The 17,855-nt window shown below is 36.4% G+C and overlaps 1 protein-coding gene across 1 annotated transcript; it reads right to left on the minus strand.

Moving 5' to 3' along the window:
• Positions 1 to 106: 106 nt before the first annotated feature.
• NUDT6 (nudix hydrolase 6) lies at positions 107 to 16,874 on the minus strand. Its single transcript, XM_070948207.1, has 5 exons — positions 16,643 to 16,874; positions 14,404 to 14,607; positions 9,454 to 9,509; positions 2,949 to 3,003; positions 107 to 532 (listed from the first exon to the last, which is right to left on the minus strand). Exons 1-5 carry the CDS (start codon positions 16,872 to 16,874, stop codon positions 135 to 137), a joined length of 945 nt encoding a protein of 314 aa, XP_070804308.1. The 3' UTR covers positions 107 to 134.
• Between the last annotated feature and the right edge of the window lie 981 nt (positions 16,875 to 17,855).

Consider the following 17,855-nt stretch of genomic DNA (forward strand, 5'->3'; position numbering starts at 1 on the left):
CATAGTCTACAGAATTTTTATTATTTAAGGGTAATATCTTTTTAAAAGACATAAACATAAATATTGATTTTAATCTGGAACAAAACACACACAGACTGGTTTCAAATAATCTTAAATTAAAAACAGTATTAATTTTACTGCGTATCTGTCACATTTCTATAATTTTCTGGCAGCTCTCTGTGGTACAACTTATAGAAAAGACCTGTATACACAGCTGGCAATTCTCTCATTGATATATCAATTTGATCAAACCCTTCCCGATATCCATAGAGAAGTAATCTAGCTATATTGCTAGTGATTGGAGTAGTTTCTTTTGACTTGGAAAGCTCTGTTAGGTCCATCCATTCACATCTTAAGCACTCCTGCTGGCAGAAATTAATATGGAAAGAAGAAGGCTCCAGACGGCAGATTATATACATATCTGATTTTCCAAAGGCTCCAGGTTGCCCATGCTGCTGTCGTATGCTTAGAATAGACTTGAATTCAGATGTTATACCTGTCTCTTCAAAAACTTCTCGAACTGCTGTGTTCCCTAAGAGGAAGAATGAACTTATATACGAGTTTTAACCAGAAATTATAATTTTAGGAGCTTGTAAAATATTAGATAGGTTTGAAAAAAAAACCCTCATACAAACAATCATTTTAGAGACTTCAATTGCTGCAGAGGCAGGAGTTCACAACTCCCGGTCTATGGATTGGCACCAGTCCGCGGCATGCCAGCAACCAAACCGAGGAACAAGCAAAGCCCCATCCACGGTTTGCAGGCAGCACACAAAACCACGTCCCTCCCAATCTGTGGAAAAACCATGGAACCAGTCTGGTGCCCAAAAGGTTGGGAGCCGCTGCTGTAGAAAGTAAGGAAAATAACTTTGGCAGAAATATGCAGAAACCATTGTCTAGACTACTATTCTAGCCACCCTCAATGAAAGTAGTTTTAGGCTTATAGAATTTCCTGGTCTGGTCCACCTAATGAAGCTGATATCAATTTTACAAGTCAAATTATGATTTAACCTCTTCCCCTAATTCAGTCAATTAGGGAAGTATCTGTCTGAGCCACTTCCAAATGTTATCTCACTCTTCTAGACTTAAATGCTTCAGCCTCTTTTCTCTAGGCAACAGCTCTTGCTTATCTCTGTCACAGTCATTTTCCTTGCTCTCTACAATTATAGTCTAAAATAATTATTGAAGTCACTTTAAGAAAGATATATATCTGAAATTTGAGAGCTTCTAGTAGAAAACAGTTGGTCAAAGTTAATGCATTTTAAAACGAATGCAACATTATATTGTTTAATTACTTATTAATGTATGTAACAAGCATAACTTAATGATTTTCAATTTTTATTTTCAGAGCAATGTGATTATACTGCTCTTAATAAAAAAGAGACATTATTAGTCTTTTTGAATATTTTTGGCAATAAATATATTATTTGGCAATAATTCATTTAATTGTTATCAGATTGAATTGAGTGTTATTACTTGTGTATAAATACTGATAAAAGAGGTATCTTTAATTGACCAGGTTAATTGTCTGCCCCCTTGCCCTCCCAAGATTTGTTCTAAAGGACTGGGAGACCCTCTAGAGCAGATTTGGGAGGGTACATGGAGGAGGAGAGTAAAAAAACTAAACTTTGTGATTTTCGGTTTGAAACCACTACATTTCAATTTAGGATATGTTCTTGAGGGGAATAAGCAGTACTAGCCACAATACAACATCTATACAAGTATTAAGGGCCACAGCAAAAAATGTATATCCAGAAATATATTACTTGGGAGCAACTAGACACTGCCATTAAAACTGATGAATTTGGGCTTGTGTATATATTGCTGCAAATTTGCAGCAGCTCTGAAACATTTACCAAAGTGATGACATTATAAACATTTACAAAACAAAAAAACAGAAAATTAATTATGATTCAGCTTCCTGAATGGAGGCAATCCTTGACTTACAATAGTTCATTTATTGACCGTTCAAAGTTACAGCGGCACTGAAAAATGGGATTTATGATCATTTTTCACACTTATGACCGTCATGCCCATGGTCATGTGATCAAAATTCAGATGCTTAGCAATTGACTCATATTTATGACAGCTGCAGTGTCCTGGGATCATGTGATCACCTTCTGCGACCTTTTGACAAGGATTTGTTATCTGGGATTTATTATCTCAAATGTTTATATTCAAAGCTTTAAAATCCCTACTGAAAAGTAGTGTTCTAAGTACTTTGAGGATACCTTTCAGCCAGTGGTGGGTTGCCCTTGGTTCGGACCGGTTTGCAAGAACCGGTAGTAAAACCCGTGGGAGTCCCCGCCCACCACCCCAGATGTCATCGGCGATCTGCGCATGCGCAGAAGCAAGGCGCACGAGTCTGTTGTGAATCAGTAGAAAAGGTAGGTAGAACCCACCTCTGCTTTCAGCAGCTATTTAATTTAAAACCTCAGATTAGTTTCCCCAGTCTGCCTTTGTATGTGGAATAAAGGTGATACATACAGATATAATTATCTTATTGGCAAAGCACGGTTTCCCTTTTCATGTGTGCCATTACTCCCATTTCTGAGGTAGCTAAATTAGCAACATTTCAATAAGACAGTGATTATCGGTGCTATCATTAAACCACTTCTAAAAAGGCTGAATAATAAGCCATTCTACAAATTGCTGTTTGGCTCATATTTAACCAAAACATCTCTTTACCACTCAACTAATAACAGGTATCTCCATAATTTAACTGGATAACAGCCACATAAAAATGAGATAATCTATATAAATTAAGAAAATGTTTGTATTAAATAATAACAATACTAGCGATTTTGATTCAGTATTGATTACCTGTTACAACTTAAAGTCCTGAATCTTCATAAAAAAATTTCAAGATTCAGGACTAAGTTCTGAAATCTGTAAGTTTTGGCACCAATTTATTTATAACTGATGTAACAATTTCTATAGCTACTTACCAATGTCTTCACCTGGTTCAGACAAGCCTCCTGGAAATTTCCATGCATTTCTTGTCTTAAAAGAAATAAAAAGAACTCATTAGCTCAAGGGTCCCCAACTCCTGGTCTGTGGACCAGTACAGGGCCGCGGCATGCCAGAAACAGGGCCCTGCAAACAAGCAAACTCCACCTGTGGGATGCAAGCAGCATACGAAACCACATACCCTCTGGTCCATGGAAAAACCTCTCAAATGGGACCAGACACTGGTGCCCAAGAGGTTGGGGGCCAGAGCATTAACTATTTTCTTGCTTTTTTTTTTTTTTTGGTCCTTTCTGTGAGGAAGAACTAGAACTGACTAGTCCTTATTTACAAGCTTGTTTTTTCAGGTGTGATAATTAGAGACAAATGTCTATACAATATATTGCAAGAAAACATCTACTGATTCATCTAGTGATTGTCAATTTTGCTGCTCATTATCTATCCATATAATAAATATAACATTAAATAAGTTATTTAGTACTCATACTTTGTGGCCAGTATTTAGAACAGAGCTTTGAATTTGTAAATACAATTAATTATGTATTAGATGGGAGCCCAAGTAATCTAACCTTTAAGTACGTATATTCTATTTCAGCGTATTTCCTTTTCTAAATAAAGATGTATTGATCTAATACTGTTCTATTCGGCACTGGATATAAAGTTTTCTCTTGTGTCTGTTATAATCAGTAAGAGCGGTGTATTACTTTTTTTGTTATGTATTGAAAACTAAACCAGATTCTTGTGTATCATGATTTCTTATTCTATAATTCAGATTTTTATAAAATGGAGATATCTGTCTGCTGTAATTGTTCATGAAAGATATACGCCATTTGCCAAATAAACAATGTTTTATAGCATGTCATGTATCTAAGGGTGGGAGACAGTTGTATCCTGTTATTGAGTTTTTCTTCAAAAAGTAACCTAAAACCAATCAGGATGAATCTCAGTTTGTTCAGCTAAGGTACACTCGGCCACTTTTTCAAACTTTTCTCTTCAGCTCAACTTTAACAACAACAATAATAACAACAACAACAACAAGAAAATATCTCTGCCTAAAATACAGAAATATATACCTGTTTTTTTAAAAAATCCTGAAACAGATGTGCTATAATTATGCAGTCTTAACATTCATTTAAAAAAAAAAACTGGAATGAGGCGACAAAACCAAAAAAACAATTATTGCAAAACATTCTGAATAAAATCTCTAATTAGCAATATACATTCTACCTGCTTAATCATGATCCTGCGTTTTAGAACATATGGAAGATTCATTTCAAAGATGATATCTTGACAGAATTTTCTATTCCTTTATTTTGTTGCTTCTGGGTAGAGTATTCTGTTTATTTAGTTTTGAAGTAATAGTTTCCCCATTTTATACAAAATACAGGCACTTAAGCCCAGCCCCTTAGGGGAGTTAACTGTTGTTTTATCCAGTCAAGTGATATGTTCCATCTCTGATATCAGCTGACAAATCAGAAAATATCTAGCCATCAAACCTCTTTCTACATACACCTAATTGAATGAGGAAAGATCTGTCCTAACTGGTTAAAAGAGAGTAAAAGAGAGTACTGAAGCTTCAAGAGGTAGAAAATAATGATGAGTAGGAGTAATTTTTGATTTACAACCGGTCACTAAGCAACCATTTGAAGTTACAATGGACCTATTCAGGGGATCACTTACAACCTGGATTCAAAATTCTTACAGTCATCCGCCTTCCCACCTCCCGTGAAAAAGACCGCACTTTGGGCGCTTGGCATTTACGGTCATTTGCAGCATCCCACAGTAATAGGACCATGTTTTACAATGGTTTTGGCAAAACTGGTGCATAGCAAACTATGAGTTTGATTTTTCCAGTGATCACTGGAAAAAAGGTCACAAAAAAATGGCTGACCCACTTTACAACTGTCATGATGTTGACTGTAATAGGCAGGTTCCATTAAATTGTAACTTGAAGACCATCTATGCAGGAATATTCCCTTTCTAGAATCCAGTGAAATTATCAGGTACTTTCTAGCAGGATTTTATAAACTGTTCTGAGCAAACCTAGGGTTTTGCAAAAATTGAATGGGGCTCCATTAATGGGGGAGGCTAAGGGTATAACAACAACAACAATTTCATTAAAATACAACCAGTTCTATGTTACTACAGTTTGTCTCTTAATCTGGAATTCTGAGATTTTTTTTCTTTTTCTGAGGTTCTACAGCCTGAAAAAAGTTTTAAATCCTCTACATATAGAGGTCTCTACATATAATATATCTTAGAATAGGGTTAACCAAGAAAAAATTCTGATACAACTTGGACATTTTTTCAGCTGCAAAGGGAGAAAAATCACTAGGCTATTTTATTTTTTAAGGCCATCTGATTCTACAAGGATCCTGGGCAGCTTACAAAAAATCAAATATGTAACTAAAAGCCAGTTTAAAACGTAACAAAACTTAACTGCCCAGAGAAGAAAACAACAATAATATTAACCAAACATGACAGTGGTTCCATCAGAACCGTAACTCCAGCCTGGGAACAGAGGCGGATCTTAAGGGACTTCCGGAACACTTGGAGAGTGGGAGCTACATGTACCTCCGGGGGGATGCTATTCTGGGACAGGAAGAACAAATTTTTTAAGCTTCCAATTCACTGTGCAGGTGGATGTCCTTACTCTAACCTCTGTTCTACTTGCTTTTATAAAAACCATAGCTATTCATGTGTTGTATTAGAACAATATCACTGTTGTTGATATCAAGTAGGCCAACCTCCCTATCAGATATGTTAATCTCAGAGTTCCCAGGTAGGAGAGCTTCCATTTGGCAAAGTTAATTCAATCTAACTGGAAAACTCCACATTAAGCAAGGTTGTTCTTGGCAAGTCAACTGGTCAGTATTGCAGTCATCCCTGCCATGAAATAAACAAGTATGTTTGTGGAAAGGGGAACATTCTGGCTTGTGGAAAACAATGACGACTTCCTACAAGAGATATCCTGTTCTATCAAAAAGAATAACGAAAACTGTACTCAAGTGAAGTCTGGCTCCTCGTTCAAAAAATATTAATGAGTTCTTGACTACTGCATTTTTAAAACCATCTGACAAAATAAATATTTTGTTTCATAAGATTCTAAGGTTTTATTTTCAGCCATTGGAAACTGTTCTGTATTTTAATTGGCTTTTAATTCTGATGACATCACATAAGCAGCTCTTGAAATTCATTGACAAAGTACAGGTCGCTATTATGCAAATACAAGCTGACTTTGAATTTTCATTAGGCCACATCCTTGGAAGGCTGTAATGTTTCAAAACACATACAAAGAGAGAGACACACACATATAGACATGCAATCAGATATACACTTCTAAAACAAAAAGAAGCTTTAGCAAATTTCAAGTGAATTTTAAAGACAATAAACCCAATCCTTAGAAAGTATGACTTTCAATAAACATTTTTTATTCAGAAATGTATTTTATAGCATTTTTAAGGGATAGTCATTAATTTTATTTCTATTCAATTATTTCTTTAAGAGTAAAATGAGAAATTGAAAAAAAATAATTCAAGATTGGGGAAAATATTTAGTAAATGAATACTGCATGAATTCTCCGCAGGGGATTCTTCTGTTTGGTTCTTGGGCTATAGAATACACTCAATATAGCTTTTGACAGCTGTTAACCAACTTTTTAAAATATAAACTTCTAAAAATATAAATTGAATTTATATTTTTAAAGTTATGTAACCTCTGTTTAACTTTACAGACAGAAGAGTGGCTATAAATCTGACAAGTTACAAAATCATGTAACCTAACCACAATAAAAATATGAGAATGAGTTAACACAGTTGCCATTAAGCTTCACTGAAAATGCAGAAAACATAATGGTTGCAGATTAGCACAAACAAATTATTTCAATTATCCAATCAACTGGATTTGTTTCATCCATTCCTATTATTGTTCATCGATGTAACCCCTGGAAACCATTACAAAGCAGCAGGGGATTAGAACTATTGGATGCTGAGAACTCTTCTCTCCCGTGACTAGATCATTGCGTTATCTGTTTAAAAGTTTTCTTCTTCTGAAGCCACAACAATGGAGACATTTGCCTTTGAGCTATTCGACTGGATTACGTGAATCCCAGAGTTCTAGTTTATAAAAGGTAAAGGTTCCCCTCGCACGTATGTGCTAGTCGTTCCTGACTCTAGGGGGTGGTGCTCATCTCCATTTCAAAGCTGAAGAGCCAGCGCTGTCCAAAGATGTCTCTGTGGTCATGTGGCTGGCATGATTAAATGCCAAAGGCGCTGTAACCTTCCCATCAAAGGTGGCCCCTATTTTTCTACTTGCATTTTTTACATGCTTTTGAACTGCTAGGTTGGCAGAAGCTGGGACAAGAAATGGGAGGTCACCCTGTTATGCGGCGCTAGGGATTTGAACAACTGAACTGCCGACCTTTCAATTGACAAGCTCAGCATCTTAGCCACTGAGCCACCCAAAATTCTGTTTCTAACATGCTACTGCTTCTCCCATCCCATCTTTTTCAATATATCTAAAATTATTGTTGATAGCAGGACATATTTTTCAAAAGTCTTTTTGGCATCTCCTAAAGGTCAAGATCAGATCATTTTGACTATTTTCTAGGTCAAATCATTTTGCTCCAACTTTACACCAATCAGAAACAACTTCCTAATTCCCATCAAAGGCTACTTAGCATACTAGTTAAACTTATGTCACCTATCAGTCATTTGAAAAGGAAAGAACCATTTTGGCCTTCTTTTTGTAAAATAAATGAGGACATGATATAATATGTCATGTATAATTGTTCAGCTGAGATTGTATTTACCTACTTTTAAGAAGTGCTAGAGACCAGATGATTTTTATGTATGTCCTAATACATAAAACCATAGAATTCAAAGAGAATGTACTTTCTTTTTCACATAACTGTATAGTGCTATCACAATGGGAGAATGTCAGTTTGGTGAGGCTGTAACTTGTTTCCAAAAGAATGGTTTTTTTCAATTATTTCTGAGTGTTGATTCTTGTAATTTTTCTGTTATAATATTTATAGTTGACTTTGATTATCTGTAATGCTTGTTTCCTTCATGTGTGCAGTGATAGTAATACCCCATCTTCTATAATAATATTGTCCCTGCTGCATAATGCATCTTGGAAGGGCATACTTTTTTCTCACAGTGCCTTGGTTTTCTCAGCAAAAGCGCATATGCACAAATATGTAAGTATTTTGGGGGAGGGCAGCTGGTGGTTGGATTATTTGTAATGATGTATAGACTCTAGCATTGCCATGCAGGGTTTTCTTCCCATGATTATTCTATTACCTCTAATATTGGTTTATCATGAGTTACCACTACTTTATACTGGGTTTAACCTTGTAATAGGTATTCCCCAAAACAGCCAATGATATATTGTGTCCTTAAATAATATGTAATTCACTATGGGCTACTGCTTACACACTGGTGTCTAGTCTTGCCTGCCTTTCTGCCACTGCTAAAACTTTTATGAATTCTCTTCAAGTAAATTAAAATAGACACCTGGTAGCTTATTTCTAAAAATCTCAAATGTTCCCTGCTGTTTCCAAATTCCTGAAAGTAGCAAAATTGTTCTATTGTTCTTCTTATTATAAGAATTTTAATTTTTGTTTCCAGTGGAGATTATTAAAAACCTATGCAATATTATCCTGAATCTAAGAACCAAAAGTAATGGCTCTACTCTTTATTTGTTTGTTTGTTTGTTTATTTATAAAATGTTTCCTCAGAAGTGTTTCATTATGTTCAGTAACGCATCATGTTTCTATTTTATGCTTTACAGCGTATATTAACATATGGTTAAATATCAACTGCAGTCCGAAAAACAAATAATATCCCCGCATAAAACCAAATAAGCAAATGAAAGTCTTAATTAACTCAAACAGAACACAGTGGTAGAGAATGCATTGACCAAAAAAGAGGCCAATAACAACTTTCAGTTAAAAAAATAACCCTCTCTGTGAAATTTAACATTCAGGAACTTTCAAAACTTAGCTTTGCCATCTAAAAATAGAACTGGCGAGGAAGTCAGCTCATTGCTATTCTAACTGATCTTGGATTTAAACTGACAGAAAAGAATGAGAATTTACTTTTTCTGCCATTTTAACTGCAGATGAAAATGGAATGAAGTTTACTTTTAACCATTACTAACTTATGCTGAAAAAAAATTAATAGCGTTGCTTAACCAATATAATATGTACTCATATTAGAGGAATGGAATTAAGACATATGCACTTAAAGTTGGTTCAAGGCTTTGCATAATCCTATCTTGGCAAAAACACATTAGTTGAGAACGTGTGTAGAGGATTATATTACATCTTGAGCTAAAATGAAAAGCACACTCCTGGATCTCAAGTCTTTTTTTTTCTTCACTTAAAAGTTCTTGGTTAAAGCTGATTAAAAGCCTTTTGCTCAAGGAAAGGGCCTCTTAATCCAAATCAATTTAAATACATTATAAATAATGTGACATACTTACTTTATTTTTGTCTTGAACAACTAATACTCTCCCAGTGTGGGTATCTAATACAGCACCTGTGGGGAGACAGAATATTTTGTTTTATCAGAAAAATAGTAATACCATGATTCACTTTGAAACTAATATGGAACTTCCTCTCTATCAAGACCACTGGAATAAAGTTTTAGTCTCTTGATTACATGGCCTACAACACAAATTCCTGGCAGAGTATAAATTATTTTCACTCATATACACCTGTCACTGATTTTTCACCTTACTCCAATTTTAGAAGTTATTTCTAGCTAATTATAGATTCTATAATGTATGTTAGCAGATTATTAAGTCTATGTTATTTGAGATACAAAAGTATACAAAAAATTTTGTATACAATTTTTTGTATACAAAAGTATACAAAAAATTAATACAAGGCATAAGCATTTCCAAACAAAGGAAAAACTGAAGAATGAGACTAAAAATAACCCCCTCTTTAAGAGACTAATCAAACTTCTGTTATGTGGGAGAAAATATTTTCTAAATACAACAGCAATCCGGAACAAAATTTCTGAAAGGACATTCCTTTGGAAAGTACTCACCAATTTTCTATATTCTACAATGAGTATGATTTCATCTTTCTGATATATGACTGTTATGTGCTAGTTGGTGTGGAATTCTGTTTATTAGTCAAACTGGAAGTTTGGACTAACTTTGAACTTGTCTGTTGTTATGCTAAGACTATATTTAGTCTCTTTATACGAACATACATCTCAGCTGCTAAAACCTGTCAAGCCCACTGAAACAACCTTCCGGTTTATCCATGTAAGGAATAGTAATGCCACCAAAAAGAGTACAATTGTATTATCTCACATGTTGAAGCTCTAGGAAGGTATTTAAAGGGTTTGAAGCATAGGAGGTGCTCTTATCAATCCTTCCTATCCAAACATATTACAGATAAGCAGTTAAATGTGGGAATTATGAAGTTCGCACATAATCTAGGTCAACTTCCACTCAATATTTTTAAGAAATATAGGATAAGGAATAAGGTACCAAACGACTGGAAAATACAATGTTTTCCTATGTCCAAACAGCGACAAATTGGGGAACTAGAGAACTGCAGCTGTCTGTTCAACATTAACATGCAGAGATAATTGAAAACGATGTAGCAACTTCCAGATGTTATGAAGCAGACCTGTCAAACTGGCATCACACGCAGACCACGCCCACCCTACCTCTATAAAGGCAAAAAGTATTGTGATATGTCACGATCCCGCCTGTGACGCAATCGAGTTTGACACCCACATCATAAAGGATTTGTCCAGAACTAACTGGACTTTTCTTATTCCATTTTTCAATTCATTTCCTAAACAGCTTGTGGCAATGTGATGAACATACTGTAATCTTGATTTAATGACATATCTGGCATACTAATCTATTAAACTTTGATCAGCAGGTAATAGGTTATAGGGCATATCAGCACTATAGGGCATATTAACACATCTGGTAATTCCTCATTAACAGATGTGTTGCTCAACTCAGACTAAACTCAATAAGCAAGTTCTCAGTTGTGAAATAACTAAAATAGGGCTGTTTGTGTTACACTTGCAAAAAATAATTCATACCACATAATGACTATATAATATATAAATACACTGAAATGACTTTCCCAAGTTGATTTGAAGGGCAGCTTTCCTCAGTCTGCATTTTGGCTCTTTTGTGTTTTAGCCACCCTGACAAAAACACCTACATATGTGATTTTTGATTAAAGACATAGCAGTACCAGACCATCTTATTTGTCTCTTGAGAAACCTATATGCAGGTCAAGAAGCAACAGTGAGAACTGACATGGAACCACCGATTGGTTCAAAATTGGGAAAGGAGTCCAACAAAGCTGTATAGTGTCGCCCTGCCTATTTAACTTATATGCAGAGCACATCATGAGAAAGATGGGGCTACTTTAATGGCAGAAAGTGAAGAGGAACTAAAGAGCGTCTTGATGCGGGTGAAGAAGGAGAGTGCAAAGGTTGGCTTGAAACTCAACATTAAGAAAGCTAAGATCATGGCATCCGGCCCTCTCAATTCCTGATAAATAGATGGGGAAGAAATGGAGGTAGTGACGGATTTTATTTTCCTGGGCTCCAAGATCACCGCAGATGGAGACTGCAGCCAAGAAATTAAAAGACACTTGCACCTGGGGAGGAAAGCTATGGCAAATCTAGACAGCATACTAAAAAGCAGAGACATCACCCTGTCAACAAAAGTGTGTATAGTCAAGGCTATGGTTTTCCCAGTTGCAATGTATGGCTGTGAAAGTTGGACCATAAGAAAGGCTGAGCGCCAAAGAATTGAGGCCTTTGAATTATGGTGCTGGAGAAGACTCCTATGAGTCCCTTTGATCGCTTCCAAGGTGATCAAACCGATCAGTCCTAGAGAAAATCAACTCTGACTGCTCTTTAGAAGGCCAGATCCTGAAGATGAAACTCAAATACTTTAGCCACCTAATGAGAAGGAAGGACTCACTGGAGAAGAGCCTAATGCTGGGCAAGATTGAGGGCAAAAGAAGAAGGAGATGACAGAGAATGAGTGGCTGGATGGAGTCACTGAAGCAGTAGGCATGAGCTTAAATGGACTCCAGACGATGGCAGAGGACAGGAAGGCCTGGAGGAACGTTGTTCACGGGGTCACGATGGGTCGGACATGACTTCGCAACTAAGAACAACAAATTATTTTTGTCTGCATCATATATAATGTCCCCTTCATGTTGGTAGGAAAGTCATTTGGTGAATTCTGCCCCTTTGAGATATAAAGAAGTAGGAACCTAGAAGCAAGCATTACTGGTTCTAGCCTTCTTGCTCTGGAATAGTTTTCCTTTAAGTTAGGATGGCCCCTTTCCTAGAGTATTGTTACTGCAAAAGAACATGACATTGCTACTTTAAGCAGCCTTTAGGACAAGGGTAGCACACCAGTGAAAGCAACATTAGAACTGGGGTACATTATCTTGGGAGACATTTTATGTTTGCATAAATTTATTGTGCATTTGAGGTGAACTAATCTAAAATGAATTGGTATAATAGAATCCGGAAAGAAAAAAATAAATGAGAATTAAAATCCATCACATCTTGAGGCCTGAATCAGTGTCTTGATGCAGTATGAAGAAGGAAAAATGTTGCTAGTAACTGACTACAGAAAGGATGATTAAACAAGACGTTTGTTCAGGCCTAAATGTGATATTGGAAAAAAAGAAAACTGTATTATGGTACTGCATTAATTTATTTCTGAAAAAGACATTGAAAACAAATTGGGAACCAGAAAGTTTGAGAAATTCATTAGATAAGAAGGATGGGACATTCATTTTACAAGAACTTGATTGACAGTATAAAGAATTAGGTTTTTCCTTTTTTGTGAATGTGTATTATTTGCTCTTATTTGGAATTTTACTATTCTTCATTGCAATATATGATTACATAGGCATTAGTACTATTAACAACATATTGTTTATATTTATATTGGAAACATGTACTTTGTTATTGTTTAAAAGGATTTGCAAGAAGATTGACCTTTTGCAAAAAAAAAATCTTTACAGCTTTTAATGGATGAGAAAGTCACTATTGCATACTGTTTCATTTAGGCTGGGAATGATTTATACGTGTTTTTTTAAAGGGTTTAAGCTATTCTGTAAACTGCTGGGAACCTTTGGAAGTCTGCCGTGTGGAAATGACGTTAATCATTCATAAGTAAATAAACTGAATGATGAAGGCTCTTCTATTTTTTTTTAATACCAAATACACCAGGTCATCCAAACTTTCAATTTCAACAATGTTAAACAAGCCACCATGTCAACAGGAAATTATGAAAAAAAGGAATAGGCAATGCAATGCCTTTACAAATTTGGACTTCAAATCCCATTATGTCCAACTAGCAAAGATACGTAGAGAGCACATGATGCTCACTTTTGGACTAAAGAATTTATTATAACCAAACCATATTAGCACAATGGAACCTGATACAAAATTTCTCATTTCCACAGTGTCTGTATATTTAAGTTTTTGTTTCAATCCCTCTCATTTTGTTTGGCAGAACTTAAAAGGACTGACCTTTAACTAATTTATGCTTAAGTAACTAGGATTTCCAACCGGAAATTAAAATGTTATTGATAATTCATGTTGAGTTGTATCTTTCACAAAAACATGTTCAAACATGCCCTTAGAAATAAATCCAAAACATCTTTTGTTTTGCTGCCCTCTACTGACTTAGCTACATTAAAATCCAAATAGGTATATTTGTGCTTAGGAATTCAACTGTAGCAATCTTAAATTTTTGTCTTGTACGTGTAACTTCACATACCTTGCTGAAAGAAGAGAAGCAGCAGAGAACTTTCCATAATGGATGGGAGAGGCAGGATAAAAGATAAAAGGTAGATAAAAATAAAAGGTAGGATAAAAGAGCCAGTGTGGTGTAGAGGTTAAAGTGCTGGTCTAGAAACCTGGAGATTGAGTTCTAATTGGCCTTAGACATGGAAGTCAGCTGGGTAACTTTGGGTTAGTCACTCTCTCACTCCAAATTATCTTACATGATAATTTTAGTGGGGCAAATAGGAGGAAGAAATATTAAGTATGTTCATTGCCTTAAATTCCTTGTGTGTCTAATCACACTTGGCCAAAGAAAGCTATTCTATTCTATTCTGTTCTGTTCTGTTCTGTTCCTATTTCTAATCCCATCCCATCCCTTTCTTCCTTATAAAAAATAATAAAGGTGGGATACAAAATATAACAAATAAAAAAAATATCCAAATTCACAGAAGTTTCCTTATGTCCAAATAAAGTAAGGAGATGGGGGAATAGTAAGCAATTATATGCTTATTCTATCTGCTTATCAAAAATGCTAGGGATAATAAGATGTGGCTATCTGGTATTCTGTACTGTTAATCTTTTGTAAAAGCTTATTTTTGGGGTGTGTGTGATGTTTTGTAGTACTTACCTGCAACACCTACTTGATGAGTCGCATAAACTGGTAGTCTGCTACATCCTTCTGCTAACCAGAGAGCCAGTGTAGCCGAGTCTGATTCTGCATGGTGAAAAGTAAAGCCTTCCTCTGCAGCAGTAGCTATAAATCTGCTTTGCAGAATAGGGACATGCAGCCATACTGCTATGTGGCCTTCTGCTCGCCATTGCTTGATAGCACCTGAAAGAGAAAAATACCGCATAAGGTGTTGATAACGTCTGGCTAAATGTCTGCCTTTTATTTTTCTCATACTGTTTTAACAATTGAAAAAAAAAATCTACTCCAAATTTCCTCAGCCTGAGATATAATGAGGTGCAACTCCTAAAACAGAATTTGAAAACTCTCAGTATTTGAGTTCTAATCTAGATTTTGTTTGCTTTTTATGACCTTTACTCCCTTTGTTTTGGGGTGGAATCAGGGTGACTGAATGGAGCTGAGCATTTACAGGCTGGATGCCCTTCCTGATGCCTACATGGAGTTCACAGCAGATTTTCTCTTTGTGCCCTGATAGAGAAACATCTGCCGCTGCCTAGGATCAAACTCTCAACCTTCTGAGTGGGAAGCAAGCTTCTTCACCTCTAGGCCACCATGCTGCTCATTTGAGTTCTAATCTAGATACCAAATAGAAAACAGCTAATTATGGAGATGAAGATTGATCTGAAATCTGCTTTTAAATGATTTAAATACTTCATGTATTCAATTATAAAGTGTATTAAATTTTTGTAGAACATTTTAGGATTTAGATATTCTCAGTGGAAAGAGTGTATTTATCTGAAAGACACAGGATATGAAGGAGGCACCACAGGGCTATCTGATCATATCCCAGGGACATTGTTGCAGCCAGAAAAGCTCAGCAGGCATAAAGTTAGGTGTTTTAAAGTGGAATGGAAGCAGGTTTGGATCATACTCTCCTGCACAAGACTTTTGTGGTTAGCAAACATTGGAAACATAATTTACATCTTTTTTTAATGAACACATTTTTATATGTGAGAACAGCACTAGCTAAAAAAAATTAACAAAATAGCAAATTTTAAATTAAGGATTCTTCACTCATATTCAGTACCATTTTTAATTATATTAACAAAGTACAGCAATTAATAATCAATAATTTTTCATAACCCTGTAATATGGGAAATCCTAGTATTGCAGTGGGGTGCAAATTTGCTAAAGGAGATAAATGAATATTTTAATAAAAATATTGAATATGGATGTTTAACATTACTCAACGTTATTAATACTGTTAGGGGTACTTCCAAACCAGGTCTTTTAAAAAACGACACTATTCTGCAATTCTGGTTTGGAAAAAAAAAAAGGCTAGTTCAACAAAACTATTCCAAGTATAAGAAAAATGCTCTTTATAACTGGAAGAATGATTTGTGACTTCATTCCTGTAATAGTATTACCCGTAGAACTGCTCTCAACCTGCAATGTTATACTATTTACTTAGGGTTAAAATCCCACTGAAATCACTGAAATAATTTACTGAATAAAAGTGCTTATGAATGAGAAAGAACCTTGATGAAGTTTTTATTCATAACTATTAATAACTACCGGATTATTTTGGTATTCAAAGCAGCAGCAATTTTGGTTTAATTGCATATTAAAACCTCAATTCCCTGCATCACAGCTTTTCACTAGCATGATGTGTCTGGTATATACAACCATTCTCCTATTTTGTGACTAACGATTACATCACTCCTTTAGTTCATTTCTAATGGGCAAATATCACATCGCACTTCCGCCTCTACATTTCAATCTCAATTGTGAACACGTTGGTGTCGGTATACCTAATTGAGCGATCAAGGGGGGAAAAAAACACCACCACCTTTTGGTTATAACGATCACGCATCATTTGGTAGACGAAATAGAAGTATTAAACCTAATCGGTTCAATGGAGTATATCTGCTAGTTTGTGCTGAGAAGTATTGCTCCCTTTTCCCGGGAAAGAAACGGCACTTGGCCACAAGATCATTCACACGTTTTGTTCCTAAAATTGTCTTCGAGGCAGTTCCTAAAATTGTCTTCAGGGAAATTTGGGGAGGGGGAGGGGGAAAAGATTCATTCTGCACGTATTCAAATACATCTATCCTGCCGTGGAAGCTGCGGAGCCCTCAGAAAAGCTGGGAGCGGAGAGACCGCACGGGGCCACTCGCCTTTGGTCCGACTGTGCTCTGTGCTCTTGTCTCCCCACAAGCTTCCAGCAAAAGGCACTTGCCCTGTAGCCAGCGCCCGAAGGCGGCTTGATCCAGGCTCTCAGGAGAGCGCAGCTGAGCCAGGTGTAAGCTCACTCCGCCGAATTTATCTCGTCGCGGCTTCAACCCTGTTTCGGCCACGCAGAAGCGTCGGTGACCGCTCACGCCGCCTCGGAGTTCGGGCCGCTGCAGGAGTCGCCAGGGCGACGAGAACAAACGCCGGCTGCCAGAGGACCAAACAGGCCACCCAGCCATAGCGGCTGCGTGGCTGCCGCAAAGGAACGCGGAGAGAAAAGGACGTAGAGTTACTCACAGGCTGAACTTCCGTGCGGCTGCTCCAGTTGGAAAAGTTGGCTCAGTCAAGGCTTTTCTTACAGTTCCAAATTTCTTTCCACTCTGTACCGTGGAGAAGATTGTAATATACTCTGTCTGGACACGAGATGGGCGGCCCTATACATTTAATGAATACATTTCACAGTAAAATAAATTATAATATCAAACTTTGGTGTTGAGTTCCTGATCTCTGAAATCTGAGATGCATCAGATTTAGGTTCCAACATTTTCCAGTCTAGGAATTCTGGGAATTGAAGTCCAACACTTCTAGGCAGTGCCAGACTAAAAAAATGGTATTTGTTGTGGCACTAGATCTTAGATCTTAGTCTTAGTCACCTTAGTCTTAGATCTTACAATATTTTTTTACTTCCTTCAAATTCCTCTATATACTATTATATTTATTTATATAGTGTTTGTTTATGATGGGAACATGACGGAAGTAAACATATGGCAGTGGTCTTATAACTGGATTCCAGTTCAGCTATCCAAGAGATCACCTCTGGGGTTGCTTCATATGCATCTTTTAGGGAACCAGAGAACACACATTGTGGGCAATCTTACACAATTAGAATTAGAATAACAAGAGTTGGAAGGGACCTTGGAGGTCTTCTAGCCCAACCACCTGCTTAGGTAGGAAACACTATGCCATTTCAGACAAATGGTTATCCAATCTCTTCTTAAAAACTTCCAGCGTTGGAACATTTTAAACTTCTCAAGGCAAGTTATTCCACTGATTAATTGTCCTGTCAGAATTTTCCTCCTAGTTCTAGGTTGCTTCTCTCCTTGATTAGTTTTTTCACCCATTGCTTCTTGTCCTGCCTTCAGGTGCTTTGGAGAGTAGCTTGACTCCCTCTTCTTTGTGGCAGCCCTGAGATATTGAAACACTGCTATCATGTCACCCCT

The sequence above is a fragment of the Pituophis catenifer genome, unplaced genomic scaffold, assembly GCF_029215685.1.
Source record: "Pituophis catenifer annectens isolate HBS135680 unplaced genomic scaffold, rPitCat1.0.hap2 SCAF_8, whole genome shotgun sequence".
NCBI classification, from domain to species: domain Eukaryota; kingdom Metazoa; phylum Chordata; class Lepidosauria; order Squamata; family Colubridae; genus Pituophis; species Pituophis catenifer.